This window comes from Mobula birostris, chromosome 17, assembly GCF_030028105.1.
Source record: "Mobula birostris isolate sMobBir1 chromosome 17, sMobBir1.hap1, whole genome shotgun sequence".
Lineage (NCBI taxonomy): Eukaryota > Metazoa > Chordata > Chondrichthyes > Myliobatiformes > Myliobatidae > Mobula > Mobula birostris.
In genome coordinates this window covers 66300545-66318234 of record NC_092386.1, presented here as the reverse complement: position 1 = coordinate 66318234, position 17690 = coordinate 66300545, and the positions used below count along the sequence as shown (strand labels likewise).

The 17690-nt window shown below is 41.7% G+C and overlaps 1 protein-coding gene across 4 annotated transcripts in view; it reads right to left on the bottom strand.

Annotated features, from left to right (window-relative positions):
* Positions 1-14591, bottom strand: part of LOC140211734 (glyoxylate reductase/hydroxypyruvate reductase-like) — a 38334-nt gene extending 23743 nt beyond the window's left edge. The window contains exons 1-4 of one of the 4 annotated variants that reach the window (XM_072281854.1): positions 12362-12476; positions 6336-6390; positions 5618-5748; positions 2250-2322 (exon numbers count right to left, since the gene is read on the bottom strand). In XM_072281854.1, coding sequence (XP_072137955.1) covers positions 2250-2322; positions 5618-5748; positions 6336-6390; positions 12362-12461 — 359 coding nt within the window. In that variant the 5' untranslated portion in view covers positions 12462-12476. Of the gene's footprint in view, positions 1-2249; positions 2323-5617; positions 5749-6335; positions 6391-12361; positions 12477-13243; positions 13446-14532 lie in introns of those variants that run through there. The other 3 variants (XM_072281855.1, XM_072281853.1, XM_072281856.1) reach the window with 3 other exon arrangements.
* Between the last annotated feature and the right edge of the window lie 3099 nt (positions 14592-17690).

Sequence of the window (17690 nt, the reverse complement as noted above, 5' to 3'; positions counted from 1 at the left end):
CAGACAAAGAAAGTACAGAAGTTATTTTATAACTGTCTCAGTGGTCAAAATTAAACTGCGTACATTTCACTGGCGGAAATGGCTAACACAAGGGAGCATAGTTTTTTAAGGTGCTTGAAAGTAGGTACGGGGGGATGTCAGAGGTAAGTTTTTCACACAGAGAGTGGTGGGTGTGTGGAATGCACTGCCTGCAACAGTGGTAGAGGTGAATACAATAGGGTCTTTTAAGAGCCTCTTAGATAGGTACATGGAGCTTACAAAAATAGAGGGCTATGCAGTAGGGAAATTCTAGACAGTTTCTAGAGTAGGTTACATGTTGTGGGCCAAAGGGCCTGTAATGTGCTGTAGATTTCTATGTTCTATGTTCTAAGTCAAGGATCCAGTTGCAAAGGGAGGTGTTGCTTTCCCAGGTCTAGGAGTCTGAAGATGAGTTTGTTTGGAATTATAGTATTGAAGGCAGAGCTATAGTCAATACACAATAGTGTAACATTAGTGTTAGGTTCTAACACCTCTAGGGATGTACACTGCATACTGGGCACAAACCTCCCCAACGTGGAGGACATCTTTATAAGGCAGTGCCTCAAGAAGGGGACATCCATCATTAAGGACCCTGACTATCTGGGACATGCTTTCTTCATGTGACTCCCAACAGGGAGGTGGTACATAGGCTTATGATGGAGAAAATCATTTTAAAGATCATTTTCCAGAGCAACCCATCAGGTAATTAGAGAGATATCAACTGGATAATTTATTGAAATCAATATTCTTCATTGGTCAAGTCTGTTTAAAATTAATATGTATATAGTATCTTTCATATTAAAATTGAAAGAAGGGTTGATCTTCATATCTGGAAATTCAAGACACTCATCTTGATTCTTTAGATCTCATTATTTACTTTATCAATAAGGAAGCAGCCTGTGCACCTCTTCCAATGCCTGGCAACTTGCATTGGACACCTCCAGGTACATCTCATGTTACATGCAGGGTAAAGAACTTAGTGTCTTGTCCCACCAAATGCTCCCAGGACAGGTACAGCACGGATCAGATACAGAACGCTGTCTCAAAAATTCCACGGACAATCTAGTCAGATGCAGAGGAAAGCTAACAAAATACTTGGAACTGAAGACTCTTACTGTCACTTGTTGCACAAATCCAACATTCAGCTCAAAATCTGTAATATTGACATTAAAATGCTTTACCTTACACTGTTCAGTTTTGAAATACTCAAAGAGAAACACTTATTAGAAAAACAAGACTTTTACCGGTATTTACAAATGCGACAGTATGTTAATAGGACAGTTAAAAATGTAACCAAGGCAAGTACATGCCTGATAGAGCATATAATTCAGACAACGGTAGTAGAATAATTTCAAGCGTGTATAAGGGTTTGTCAAATCTTAAAACACATTCGACTTCATACATTAAAACAAAATGGGAGAAGGAAGGAGGGATAATAATATCTGAGGAAGACTGGACAATAACATGGAGGTATCAATGGAAGTGTACCAGTTCACAGAAATGGAGGGAGTTCAGGTGGAAAAACTTAATAAGATATTTTATTACACCCTCTCAGAAATCCCATTATGATAGTAACCTCCCTGTTTGCTGGAGAAATTGTGGAAATCAAAATGCAAACCATTATCATATTTTCTGGGGATGCCCTGTTATCAAAGACTATTGGAGTGGGATACATAATGCCCTACAAGACATCTTTAAATGTGAAATACCCTTAGAGTAAGACCATATATTTTGGGTATATACCTCAAGAATGGTTGAAAAGAGATAAATATTTAATGAATGTACTGCTGGTGGCTGGTAAAAAGACCCTTAGCAGGAAATGGTTATCACAGGAGAGCCCAACTTTAATGTATGGATGGATATTACAATGGACATTTACAAAATGGAGAAGATAACAGCATCTGTTAATCATAAGTTGGAACAATTTGATTCATACTAGAAAAAATGGTTTAACTACATAACACCTCATAGGCCTGATTTTATTCTCACAAGTCAATGAGTATGTTGTAAAAAAAAATCACTCCCTATTTTGTACATAGTTTTCTTCTTTTGATTGTTCTTTCTTTCCTCCCCTTTCTATAAGTGTATACTTCAGATAAATATTACGTGGAGATTTGTGACAAATATGACTATATGATATGTACGCACAGTATCTGAAATACATCTTATGGAAAGTTTTGTTTGATGATGAACTTCAATAAAAAAAATAAATTACGAAAAAAAAGCTTTACCTTTTTTTGACTTCTTCTAAAGAGAGATGATCAAATCCCACAGACATAGTGCTGATAACTTTCAGGTTAGGTCCTTTATCAAGAACAATGTTAAAATATAGCATTATCTTAGCATTTCTGTACATTATTGACCTTAACTTGAAATTCACATTTAATTTTCATGGACCCATACACGAATAGTTATGGAACAAAAGTCACACACAGCACAAGGCACATACAGTACATATAAGATAGTAGTAAGCATGAGGTCCTCCATTGGTTGGGATTGACCATGGATGTTGTATCCTAGCTGTTTACATGGTACACAAGCCAGGGCAGTATGATGTGGAGAGCAAGTTGTGGTCCATCCAGCAAACTCCCCCTCTCCACGCAGCTGATCAATCCAAAGTAACAGCAGAGACCGATACAGTTTGACACCAGTGGCGTCGCAGGAGTCAGCACTGAACTCAACCCAGGACTGCCTTTGGGACTCCAGCTCCAGATTTTTCCTCGGAGTTCACTCCCGAAGCCTTCCCCATGAGCGAGTATAGCTGTAAGGCAGTGGAGGTTTGAGATCAGAACTTTCCTTCTCCGAGATGAGCTGCCAACTGCAGCTGACGAGCCCCGTCTGCCCAAAGCAAACTGGTTTTAAGGCGGCAGTAACCCGCCTTTGCCCCTTCTCCTGTCAGTAGAAACGGTTCTGATGGGCTTCGTAGCTTAGCCACACGAAAAGGCCAAGGGATGAACTTGTTTGTGAGAGGCTATTTGAGAAGCACACCATTGGGAGAGTTTAAAAGGTAGTGGGAGCTTATCCCCACTAGCACCCTAGCCCAAGTCGCTGTGACATGTCCCGTAAATTGGTGGTGCATGGGTGCTGTTGGAAAGAACGAGCAGTTCTCAGCACTCTGCAGATGAACACACGCACACAATCCAGTTTGTCTTCCACTGAGCGACACAGAAGAGCAGCACCAACAAGAGGGTCCAGCATAGACACTGCGCCACTCCGCCTCTGGCGTCTCCCCTCCTGGACTGCTGTAGCAGGCAAGCCTACAGCATGAGACTTAATCCTTGCTACAACTGCAACCAGACAACTCGCCCGCTGTCGGTCTCTCCAATAAACCAGTGAGCCAGACTTGCGGTATTTCACATTACCCACGTCCAACAGGGTCTTGCAATCAACTCGCTGATGGAGTAGACCTAGAGTGCTTAAAGTTCTTAATGAACAGCATTAACTTCAGAATTAAAGAGCTTTCAAGTTCTATTATATAGAAGTTCACTAAAAAAAATGTTATTACATCTCAATCTCTGAAAGGAGTGGGGAAAATAGTTGTCTCCTGCATCATTAGACACTGAGAAGTTCTAAGGAAAGCAAGGTCACATTCAGTGACATTTCATTTTGATGATAGCAGATTACTAAAACTACAGTGTGCTTACTATAATCAATAACTTTCCCCAATTGGTGAAGCCTATATCACCAAAGAATTCAGACTACATGGTTCTGGGGCCCATTCCCAGTAGCTACTCTCTGTAAGAGAAGAAGAAGAATTTGGAACAAATTCAGCTGTTGAGCTCCATCCAGTGAGACATACTGAAAGTTCTGCAAATGTTATAGTTGAGATCTGGCTCAAAATACTGCACATGTGGGAAATCTAAAATAAAGTAGAACCTGCTGGGAAAACCTATCAGGTTAAGCAGCATCTGAGTTAACATTTCGAGTTATGATCATCCATTAGAATCATCAATCTCTATTTTATTTCAATAACTCTGTTGAATTGTCCGCTGGACAGAGACAAATGCAACTGTGGGAATTATTGTTTCAGAGAGGGCATAGAGGAAAAGAGTGACACTAACTGAATCCTGCTGGACAGGCAATGTGAAAGGACTACACATTTTAAATTTTAAAATATTCTTCAATATTAAAAATAACAAGTTGCAAAAATATCACATTTCCCATACTTCCATGCAAAATTTAACTTAATTTACTCAATACAAGGCAATGTTCATAACTGTAGTACAAGTAACTTGATAGTTATACACAGAACAAGCAACCTGTAGCAAGGTGAACTTAATAGATTGGTAATCTCTGTACTAGAACCAGGGTTATTGGGCTGGATGATAGTGAAAACCATCAGATTGGTGTAAAAGTTTAATTGGTGAACACAGAGTATATTGGCACTTCAAACTCATCTGATCCAATACGTCGCATCATGTGATTGGCTTAATTGGATTATGGTTTCATAATTGTGTTTTTGGATTAGTAATACAGAGAAAACCAGTTCTATTTCCACCACGATAAGATCATAAAACCTTACAGATGATGTTATTCAAGCTATTATGTCCACGTCAACTCTGAAAGGAGTATCGATTAACTTGATACGGCTATTCTTCCCCCAAAGACGAAAGTGTTGAATTCAATGGGGGGTTTTTCCTAAGTAAAAAAAAGCGGTAAACAAAAAACAAATGACCATGAAACTAAGAGAATACTGTCAAGATATAACTGGTTCGTTATTGTCCTCTGGAACAAACTTTGTAACAGGAATGGCCTATACATTAAATCATTCCTGCATCAACATGGTTGATGATGCTGAACTGCTATTTGAAGTAATCTAGCAAGCTAAAGGTTTGCTTTATTTGCCACATGTACATGGAAACAGAAACATACAGTAAAACGTATCATTTGCGTCAATGACCAACACAATCCATGGATGTGCCGGGGGAGCCCGGAAGTGTCATCTTGTTTCTGGCACCAACGTAGCACGCCCACAACTCAGTAACCCTAACCCGCGTGCCTTTGGAATGTGGGATAGAACCACAGCACCCAGAGAAAGTAGGAAACATGTACAAACTCCTTACAGATAGTGACAGGAATGAAACCCTGACTGCTGGTCGCCGGTGCCCTTTGTTGATTCAAACACAGTACCTAAAGATGAATGAGGGTGGATATCATTGATGACACTCTTGTGTTACCCACATCCTGAAACATAGCAGAATCAGTCTAAGCTCACATTGATGCATTGTGGGACCATTGGCTTATCGTGACAATTTAAAATGTTCTAGAACAGCAAAAAATAAAAATTCTAGTTGATCTATTTTGTCACCTTGTGAAGCTTTACTGAAAAATGATAATTAACAAAAAAGGACTTGCTGATTTGTTGAAATAAATTAGTAAATTGGTTTATTATTGTCATGTGTACCAAGGTACAGTGAAAATCTTTGTTTCAGATGCCATCCAGACAGATAATTCCACTACAACAGTGCATCGAGGGAAAACAGCAACAGAATGCAGAATGGAATTTACAGTTAGTGAGAAAGTGCAGTGCAGACAGACAATAATGTGCAAAAGCTCAAGTTTTCTAATTTTAAACAAGCACGAAGCATTTTTATCATACCTGCAGCATCTAAAAGTTCCTTGTCTATTTTATCTGTCAGTAAACAATATAGTCCATGTACTCCAGCAACCTGTTTGAATAATTCGGAACGAGGAACAGGTTCATCGGAATCCCACTGCTTAATATCACAGCTGAAACAAAATTTAAAAAGGAAAATGGATTTGGACCAATTAGTTCTACCACTTTTTTTCACTAGTGTCAGATGATCATGAGTTCAAGCCTTTCAACTCTACAAATCTTCTTAACTTTCTACCTGAAAGGAAAGCACCACAGGTTCCCCAAGAAACTAACGCAGGTTCTCCGACACCTGCACAAAATTAAAGCTTTTCCACCCCTGCTACTAGCAAGATTCCTCTCCCCAGAGAGGAAGCTCTTGCAATATTTCCTGAAGGAATGCACCAAAATTGGGGAAATACTCTACATAAGGCCTAGACTTAGCATTAATTTCCTTACCTTTGTATGCTATACGACAGTTATAAACCCAAGGTCCTGTACATTGCTTTATGCAGTTTTCTTGACTTAGATTGCAACATTCAAAAATTAGTTACCTATTCCCTTATGTATTTGTACATGGACCCACTTAAAATACGTTTGGTTTTTATGTTGTCTATTGTACTCTGAAAATGCATAATGTCATACTTAACTACATTTGGTATCATCTACCATGTGTCCATATTTACTTATCCATGTTTGTTCGTTTACCCCAAAGATATCTGACCTGGATATCTCCTTCCATAAATAGTGCAAAACTTTCTGAATGTTTTCAACATTTTCTGAAAACACAAGAGCAAGAAATAGCATCAGTACTGGGCCAGACATCCCTGAAGCCTTCCCCAACGTTCAACACCATCATGGCGGATCTTTTACTTTTACCTCCAAGGCAATATACATACCCTATCCCTTTATCCCTCATTCATTTAACATCCAGAACCCTAAATCTTGAATAACTGTACACTGACGTTTTAATTTTCTGACCAAAGTTGATAACTACATATTTTTTGGCACGTGATATTCTGTCAGTCATATTTTTCTCTACTCACTTAGCCTGTCTACATCCTTTGAAGCTTCGTCGTATCTTCATCACAGATCCCATTCCCATTTAGTTGAAAACTTGAAGATAATACATTTGGCCCCCTCAGTCAGAACTTTTAAAGGTATGTAAAAAGGAGAAAACAGCAAAGGAAAAAGTGGGTCCATACAGACAAAATTCAAAGAAATTATGATGGTAAATAAGGAAATAACAGAGAAAATTAAACAATTTGTATCTACCTTTGTGGAAGGTGGCTGAAAAAACCTGAAAACACCAGAAGAGCATTGAGAATGAGAAAGTGAACAAAATCAGTTCCAGTTAAAATAAATTAGAGGTGTTCTTCAGTCTGAATATTGACAAATCCCAAGGCCTGACGATCTACTTCTCAGAGTTTTGAAAGAGGAGAGAAGAACATTAATGGATACATTTGTTATTTGAAATTCTAGATTCTGGAATGGTTCCTATGGAAGTTTGCAAATGTGCCCAAGTTCAACGGAACAACAACTCTTGTCATTATGTAAAAATAGAGGAAGGGAGAAAGTTACTAATCTGTCAGCGGGTGGGAAATGATAAAATCCATAATGACGAGAGGAAGAGCAGAATATCAAGGAAAAAAACTGGAATATCTCGAAAAACAAATGATAAAGATACATCTATTTTTATTTCAGATTTTCAGGATCCATGATCTTTAGCTTTTCAGTCTCAAAAATAATAAGATTAAACAAAGTTGACATGAATTTATAAAAGGAAAATCATTTAACAAATCTACCGGAGTTTTTTGAAGTTATAACTAGCAGAATACACAAAGGAGAATCAGTGGATATGACATATTTTCAGAGGGGTTCCCACATCGAAGGTAGGTGAGCAAGCTTAAAGCACACAAACGAGATGATGTACAGCCAGTAAGGAGAATCAGTTCCAGACAGAAAGCAAAGAGTAGGAATACAAACAAGAGGAATTCTGCAGATGCTGGAAATTCAAGCAACACACATCGAAGTTGCTGGTGAACGCAGCAGGCCAGGCAGCATCTCTAGGAAGAGGTACAGTCGACGTTTCAGGCCGAGACCTGAACGTCTTTCAGGAATACACGTGTCTTTCCAGGTTGGCAAACTCTGGCAGTGAATTAACACAGAGTGCTTGGTCCTAGCTATTCAGAATCTGCATTACAAATTTAGCTGTATAAAACAATGGTGAGGCCTAATCTGGAGCACTGTGTGCAGTTCTGATCACATACCTACAGGAAAGATATCAAAAAGATTGAATAAGTACAGAGAAAATTTACAAGGATGTTGCTGGGACTTGAGCACCTGAGTTATAGGGAAACGTTGAATAGGTTAGGGTAGGGGTTCCCAACCTGGGGTCTATGGACCCCTCAGTTAATGGTAAGGGCCCATGGTATAAAAAAAGATTGGGAACTCCTGGGTTAGGGGAATTCAGCAGACCAAGCAGCATCTATGGAAAAGAGTAAACAGTCAATGTTTCGGGCCGAAACCTTTCAAAAGGACTGGAAAGGAAGAGCGGGAGTAAGAGGGTGGGTTGGGGAGAGGGGAGGAAGAAGTACAATGATAGGCAAGGTGATAGGCAAAACCAGGAGAGGGGGAAGGGTGAAGTAAAGAGCTGGGAAGGTGATTGGTGAAAGAGAAGAAGAGCTGGGAAGTTGATTGGTGAAAGAGATGAAGGGCTGGGAAGTTGATTGGTGAATGAGATGAAGAGCTGGAAAAGTTGATTGGTGAAAGAGAAGAAGAGCTGGGAAGTTGATTGGTGAAAGAGATGAAGGGCTGGGAAGTTGATTGGTGAAAGAGATGAAGGGCTGGGAAGTTGATTGGTGAAGGAGATGAAGGGCTGGGAAGTTGATTGGTGAATGAGATGAAGAGCTGGAAAAGTTGATTGGTGAAAGAGAAGAAGAGCTGGGAAGTTGATTGGTGAAAGAGATGAAGGGCTGGGAAGTTGATTGGTGAAAGAGATGAAGGGCTGGGAAGTTGATTGGTGAAGGAGATGAAGGGCTGGGAAGTTGATTGGTGAAAGAGATGAATGGCTGAGAAGTTGATTGGTGAAAGAGATGAAGGGCTGGGAAGTTGATTGGGGAAAGAGATGAAGGACTAGGAAGTTGATTAGTGAAAGAGATGAAGAGCTGGAGAAGGGAGAATGTGGTAGGACAGGACAGAAGACCATGGAAGAAAGGGAAGGGGAAGGAGCACCAGAGGGAGGTGCTGATCAGATGAGGTGAGAAAGGGAACAGGAATAGGGGAATGATGAAGAAGGGGAGGGGAATCATGTACCAGAAGTCTGAGAAATCGGAGAAACAAAGACAGAAAGTACTCTTGTTCATTGGATGGACAGTGGCTTACTGGAAAGACAACAAAAAAAAATCAATGGAACTTGTACTGTTTAAAGAACTCATGAAAATCTCTGCTTTTCATACCAAAGGGGTTTCCACTCCAGCTTTATATAGTTAATGTGTGATGATATTTACTCTAACCCACATCAATGTTGGACATCCAGGGAGTTGCTTGGGTCATTCCTTATAGAGACCACCAGTTCTGCTCCAATAAACATACTGGGAAATAGCTGTGAATTATTTACTGATTAAGGTTACCCTCATTTCCTATGGCTGAGAAGACTATTTCAATAGCCCATGTGACAAATATGTAAGAGCAGATAATATACCTTGTGAGAACAGACAAAGCAGGCACAGTAATAATCAGAAACTACTGTTTTCAATGAATAAAGACTGAATCCAAGTAAAGTTATTCTATATCTGTCTATTTGTCCATCTAAAACCAAGCCCCACGCCACCTTGTTTTCATTGAAACTGTCAAGAGAAGCTCAATTGTACGAGACCCTTCGTCAGGACTAACTGAAGGAAGAGCTAGTAAGAGATTTGAAAGTGGGAGGGGGAGGGGGAGATCCAGACAGGAGGGGGAGGGATGGAGCCAAGAGCTGGACAGGTGATTGGCAAAAGGGATATGAGAGGATCATGGGACAGGAGGCCCAGGGAGAAGGAAAAGGGGGAGGGGGGAAAACCCAGAGGATGAACACTATCTAATGATAAGGGATGTATTACTGGGGTATAGTCAGAGGGACAGAGGGAGAAAAAGGAGAGAGAGAGCATATAATGTAGGCAGGATTTTCAGGACGGCACTGAGAGAATGATGTAAATTAAATGAAGGATCTTTTCAACAGGACTCTCTGATATTGTGTTACATTTGGGGAAATCTCCTCTTGAGACTTCGAATAGTGAAGGCTATGCAATTGTTTTCCATAATTTTCTGTACTGGTGCAATTGAATCAGATAGCGAACTTAGATTTGAGATTACAATATCGGTTTACTACGTTGATGGGGGGGAGGTTCAAATCTGTAAACAGCTGCTCATGGAAGGCTTGATAAGTGTTTAGAGATAACAAAGAGGGAATGGTTTGGATTAAAATTCATTTGCACAGCATGAAGGATTTTGTGATGGCCTTCAGCTAAGATGTTTTGGGATCTTGATTATCTTATCATTGCCTATTTTTTAATCTGTGGTTGGTGACTGTTTTGTAGTAATTATTTACATTTCATAAAGAACAAAGTCTAAACCCATCTCTAAACATACCTCTTGTATGCCCTCTCTGCTGTATTGAAAATGCCACTCACATTGTTTCCTAATCTAATCTACTTATTCTCAGAACACAACTATTCGCTTCACTCTTAATCTCCTCAGTGCTGGCTTCTTCATACAGTATTAAAACTAACTGCCCAATTTAATCACTTTCTTCCATATCTTTTCACTCCATCTCAATCCTACAATTTGCATTCCTCACTAATTAAAAAAAGAACAATGAAGAAACAGTCAATCAAGTTACAAACCAAACAGCACAGTTCACCAACATACACTCTCCAATCCCACTCTTCCCTCCCCCAACTTCAAGTTCTACATGGCTCCCAGGGTTTCTTGATCCCTTATAACTTTAAAAGTAAAAGCAAATAATTACATCTGTTTTAAAACTGAAATTAAAGCAACGTGTTATCACTACTAGGTGATCAGTTGAATACTTTGCAATTGTGAAACGCAACTAAGTTCTTGCACTATTTTAAAGTAAAAACTTAAGAAGACACCAAGAACTTTTTACAGCAGCTAATGTAGCAATGACCACTGCACCACAAAATAATTTATCTCTTGCACTTTTTTGGTGATGCATTTAATTGAGGAAATTGGGTTTTAGTCATCTAGTGGCTAAGGGTGGGTGGAGGGTGGAGATACGTCTTACCGAAGGAGGCGTGAGGCTCTCCTTCCCTCTGCTAGCCAGCAGGCCACCTATGATCAAAGTGTATCACCTGCACGCACCCCCCCCCCCGAGGTCAGGGTCATGTGAAGCCTTGGGAGCAGATGGTGGATGGTCGTATGAGCAGCTGGTGCACATCACAAGTCCTGACACCAGGCAGCCAATCTCTGAAGAGTATTGATATCGGTTTGGGTCACCTATTTTTAAAGACACCACCCAGAATGCAATGCAAACCCTGTCATACGACATAGCACATAATGATAATAAGTGGATAAAGATTAGGGAAAAAAATTAAGAAGGGACGAGTGCATTCTTTTAAGTTTCTCCTATTCAACTAACAAAATTTGGGAGTAAGTTCATGTTTTAAAAAATTACACAGTTGCAAAATCAGAGTTTCTAACATTTTGGCAATTACCTTGTACCCTCTACTGCACAAGTGGTCAAAATCTGATTTGTTGCTGAAGCCAACATATGCCATATTGAAGGTGAATGAGTCACATTAGATACTGCCTTTTAATGAACCAAAGTTCTGATTTTTTAAACACATGCTGGGAATTCTCATGGTACTTTGTTTCCCCAAGACTTCATTACTTGTAAGCAGGGTTTCTACTGATTGTAACACATACCTTGAGGGAGGGAATGATTAAGATCTTTGAAACATATCTCATGTCTTATAATCACAACATCGTAACTTGAGCTAACAGAGAGCTCCTTTCTGTAGGAAATATAATGAGACTGAGCCATACACAGCTCTCTACTCATCCACAAACTATTGTATAAATGACAGCTCCACATACAGTAATACTGTCTAGCAACAAAATTAAAGGCTAATTGATGTTTATTTTTAAGGAGCAATTTGACAATGTTATCCTTTGCATGGAATTGATTACCTTTGCCTTCAAAGTCCCACCTAGCTCCACGTTCTACATTCTCATATCAATCAGAACCACACCAAAGCATCTCTAATACGTTGAAACATTTTGAAGGTATTATTTGGATCTGCCCTTAATATATTGTATAGTATTGTGAATTAACAAATCCACAGATCAGTGCTGATGTACTTCTGCCATCTTCAGTACACATTAATAGAAGACAGCATTCAATATTTGCCTCTCAACAATATGTTTGGGAGCGCTAATCAATTCTATATTATATTATTTTAAAATTATAGTTCAAATAAATTATTGGAGCTTACTTGCTCTTTTTTGCCCATCATCTTTGAAAGTAGATGAATGTTAAACTATTTAGATAGAATAAATCAAGTGCAGACTTACAAAGTAACCAAGAAGACTTCTCCCATTCCCCAGACACTTTACAGGGTAATTGAAACTCAACAATTACTGCTTTTCTTTATACTATAGATTTGTGATTCTCCTTCATCCCTGAAGGTATTGGCTCTCCTCACAGAAGCCCAGCTGCTCTGACTAGTTTTTGATATCTGCCCTACTGACCTTTCTTCCTACATGAGCATGAAATATCAAAGGCAAGTTCCAACAAAACCAGGAGATGCTCTGAGCACTCAGGGAAAGATAGAGTTTGGAGACCCTTCATCGGAGTTCCAGCATCCACAATTTTAAATGATTCCCAAAGACTATCTCAATCCGTCTTCATGGCAAAATCAGAAGTGCTTCCTTCCAGCAAGGATCCCTGGCAGGGCACCTTAAGAAGTTAATTTTCCCCCACGTACAAGAGCAGTGCATTCATCAGTTGCATAATACCTTGTTCTGCATGGCTCAGGTATTAACAGAGGTCAATTAACACAGATCCCTGCCAAGAAGGCAAATATTTATGCCTGTTTGTATGTACATATGTGTTGGGGGGGAGGGTGGGGGGCAATGCTGGGGTAAGATCTCTTCGCTCCGTCAGCATTCCGCTCAAATTTGCAGGTGATCAGATGAATGAAGTACTGGGAGAGTCTTCAGCGATAATCATCATTATTCTTTTCCACACCTTTGCTCACTAATCGTTTCCAACGTTTGTTACTTTTCTTTACTGAAGCGGCGCTCACTTTATGTACGCTTAGCTCGACTAGAGGTTCAGCATCTGGAACATTGAGCAAAAGACAAGCCCGGGGAAAGCGGAGATTCTGGGAGATACAGTAAATGTCAGAACGGAAAAATACACAGAAGTCTAACGAATTTTCTTCAACGGGTTGAAATTGCAGAACTTCAAGCCGGGATCAATTTCTCTCCGTGTTATTGAAAGAGTGTCCTCCATGCACTGCCCAACCGATTAAACACCCCCCGGTACAAAGTTCGTTTTGCAATGTGACAGGCAGGAAGACACTGATACTGCTCGACACATGACTCTTTCCCCAGCTATTCCTTACTTACATGCCCGAGTCCCGGAGCAGCTGCAAGGCTTTGTGTGGGATGCGCCGGGTCAGGTAGACCCGCGCCAGCTCCTGGTTGCCCTGCATGCTCTGTCCCGGCTCCCCGCTTGCAGCTCGGCTCAGCTCTGACAACACACGGCAGCTCAGACCCCTCGCTCTGCTCCTCAGCCACATCCTGCCAACGTGTATCGCCAAAGCAAACAAGGACTTTGAGACCTCTCCTCTTTGAATTAATTCAAACAAGGGGAGTCTCGCGAACTAACCAATATTTGATGGAGGTCATGTCGTCACTAAATGTGTTAGTCGATTTGCAATGGACTCTGGTCTCCCGGGGTCAAACATTACCACAGTGCTTCCCAACGCTTCTTTTAGCACCCCCCCCCCCCCCGCAAGCTCTCAAATGCAACCGCATCTTTCTCGCACATCTTCATTCCCTCCCCACCCAACCGGAGCAATGATAAAGTTCTCCACACTCTCCATCCCAACAGTTTCCACATCCAATGACTCATTGTTCCAAACATCTAACAGCTCCTAATGAAGCATTTGGAACCACCATTCAGGGCCCTTCCTCCCTCACCACCATTCAGGGCCCCAGACAGTCCTTCCAGGTGAGGTGACACTTCACCTGCGAGTTGGCTGGGGTGACATACTGTGTCCGGTGCTCCCGGTGAGGCCTTCTATATATTGACGAGACCCGACGCAGACTGGGAGACCGTTTTCCTGAACACCTATGCTCTGTCCGCCAGAGAAAGCAGGATCTCCCAGTGGTCATGCATTTTAATTTCACGTCCCATTCCCATTCTGATAGGTCTATCCACGGCCTCCTCTACTGTCAAGATGAAGCCACATTCAGGTTGGAGGAATAACACCTTATATTCCGTCTGGGTAGCCTCCAACCTGATGGCATGAACATTGACTTCTCTAACTTCTGTCAATGCCCCTCCTCCTCTTCTTACCCCACCCTTTATTTATTTATTTATTTGTTATTCCCTTTTTCCCTCTTTTTTCTCATCTGTCCCTCTCACAATTACTCCTTGCCTGCTCTCCATCTTCCTCTGGGCTCCCCTCCCCCTTTCTTTCTCCCTAGGCCTCCCACCCCATGATCCTCTCCCTTCTCCAGCCTTGTATCCCTTTTGCAATCACCTGTCCAGCTCTTGGCTCCATCCTTCCCTCTCCTGTCTTCTCCTATCATTTTGGATCTCCCCCTCCCCCTCCCACTTTCAAATCTCTTACTATCTCTTCTTTCAGTTAGTCCTGACGAAGGGTCTCAGCTCGAAATGTCGACTGTACCTCTTCCTGTAGATGCTGCCTGGCCTGTTGTGTTCCACCAGCATTTTGTGTGTGTTGCTTGAATTTCCAGCATCTGCAGGTTTCTTCGTGTTTGCGATTTGGAACATACCTTCCCTTTGGCATGCCAAAGGGAGCATTAGTAGACTCTTCAATACAGACTGTGCTTCCCATAGCACTTCTCACTGCAATTGAACTAACCAGTAAATGAAGGAGCTTTTCCATTTCATCTCCCCCAGCAGCACTGAAATGTTAATCAACAACAACCCCTCTCTCAATGCCAGCAAACCAAGGAGCTGATTATTGACTACAGGAGGAGGAAACCGGCCACCCATGTGCCGGTCTTCATCAGGGGATCAGAGGTGAGAGGGTCAGCAACTTTAAACTCTTCGGCATTGTCATTTCAGAGGATCTGTCCTGGGTGAGGACGATTACAAAGAAGGCATGGCAGCGTCACCACTTTCTTCGAAGTTTGTGAAGGTTCAGCATGTCATCTAAAACTTTGACAAACTTTTATAGATGCTCAGTGGAGAGTATATTGACTGTTTGCATCATGGCCCGGTATGGAAACACCAGCATCCTTGAATGGAAAAGCCTGCAAAAAGTAGTGGATACAGCCCAGTCCATCACTTTGGACTAAAGCCCTCACCTCCATTGAGCACATCTGTAAGGAGTGCTGTTGCAGGAAAGCAACATCCCTCATCAAGGACGCCCGCCATCCAGGCCATGCTCTTTTCTCACTGTGCCATCAGGAAAGGGTACTGGAGCCTCAGGTTCCACACCACCGACAAACTATCCCATCTAGTCCTTTTACAGTATAGGAGTCCCAGTCAATACAGTATGTGGAAAGTTAAAATCACCTACTATAACAATCTTATGTTTCTAGCAACAGTATACAATTTCCCTACAAATTTGTTCCTCTAAATCCCTTGGGCTGGTGGGTGGTCTGTAATATAGCCCTAGTAATGTGGTCATACCTTTCATATTCCTCAGTTCCACCCATAATGCCTCACTAGACAAGTTCTCCAGTCTGTCCCGACTAAGAGACCACAACCAGTGGACCACGACCACTGGCTATTCATCCTCCCACTGAAGAATGCTGAAGATTTGATATGGGATGTCCTGGACTCAAGCACCCAGAAGGCAATATATCATCCGGGAATCTTGTTCCCTCCACAGAACCTTCTTTCTGTTCCCTTGATTAATGAATCCCCTATCACCACAGCTTGTCTCTTCTCCCCCTTCCCTTCAGAGTCACAGAGCCAGCCTCAGTGCCAGAAACCTGACCACTGTGACTTCTCTCTGCCAGGTCATCAGTATCCAAAGTGGTACCTGTTGTTGAGAGGGATGGCCGCAGGGGGGCTCTGCACTGGCTGTTTAACCTATGTCCCCTTCCTGACTGTCACCCAGTTTCCTGTGTCCTGCACCTTGGGTGACTCTATGTCCTATCTATCACCACCACCGCCCTCCCCACCCTGCGCCTCCCAAATGACCTGGAGTTCATCCAGTTCCAGCTCCAATTCCTTAACACGGAGTGTTAGAAGCTGCAACTGGGTACACTTCTCGCAGTTGTAGTTGTCAGAGACACTGGAGGTCTCCCTGCCTTCCCACATCCCACAAGAGGAGCATTCAACTAACCTGCCTGGAATCCATACTGTTCTAACTGAGCAAATTAAAAAAAAACAATAAATAAGCTGTGGGGAAAAATCTACCCACAGCTTTCAAGCCTCTTCTTGGGTCCCTTTCGGAATGGCAGGCGGTGACCAGTGGGGTACCGCAGGGTTCAGTGCTGGGACCACACTTATATACACTGGAATTTAGAAGGATGAGAGGGGATCTGATTGAAACATGTAAGATTATTAAGGGATTGGACATGCTGGAGGCAGAAAGCATGTTCCTGCTGATGGGTGAGTCCAGAACCAGAGGCCACAGTTTAAGAATAAGGGGTAGGCCATTTAGAACGGAGTTGAGGAAAAACTTTTTCACCCAGAGAGTGGTGGATATATGGAATGCTCTGCCCCAGAAGACAGTGGAGGCCAATTCTTTGGGTGCTTTCAAGAAAGAGATGGATAGAGCTCTTAAATATAGTGGAATCAAAGGTTATGAGGATAAGGCAGGAACTGGATACTGATTGTGGATGATCAGCCATGATCACAGTGAATGGCGGTGGTGACTCGAAGGGCCGAATGGCCTACTCCTGCACCTATTGTCTATTCTTGCTGAAGCCTCGAGTAGGTAAAGTCTCAAGATCCCCACTCCAGCACTGTCCACTCCAACAATGGCCCATTCCACCTGCTCCTGCCTTATTTTCATTTGTTCTTGCCTATCAATCCTGATCTCTGATTGGCCGCTGTTCAACACACCAAACTACCCTGAGTCAATGCCTTATGTGATCAATTGGCAAACCTGAGTGAGCTACGTCTTCTCACACTTTGGATCTCCCATGCAGCGTCTCTGTGTGTTTGCTTGCTTGATCCACTAAGTTCTTCTAGTGCTTCATTTTTCACTTACCCACCATCCTGCTTTCAATCACAGCGGGTGGGTTGAAATTCCACGAGCTGAAGGTATCTTGATTCTGTGATAACTGAATGGAATATTAAATGTGAAAGAGATGTACTAATACATCATGACAGCTCCTTTTCTCTGCATGTGCCTGACTGGTGAATCTAAGTGATATGCGAGAAATACAGTGGAAGATAAGTTTTGTGATAGCTGTAGTTTTCCAGCTATTGAAATTTTGCGTATGATCTGTCCTCAGATTGAGCAATTCAAAAGTATTTGAAAAGCTATAATTATGGCCATCTTTCATGTGGGATAATGTACTTAGAATTACATCTACTTGCCAGCTATCATCACTTTAGATTCAAACTCTCGAGTTCATTTCTGTTTTACGACATATTCAATACACTGAGAATATAAATTAAAAAAACAAATAGAGGTAAAAGAATGTTGTCAGTTTGATTAAGAAACAAGTCATAGATTAAATCTTGCATTTAGCATGGCTTATCTTAGTTATATAGTGACATCCTCTGGCCCTCTAATGTTCAAGGACTCATTAGAGGACCTGAACGGATACGCCATGGTTGTCACGGACTTTATAAAGTCCATCATGGATGAGTGATCCGCTATCGACTGAGGGCCAAAGCAGTGGCGTTCAGATC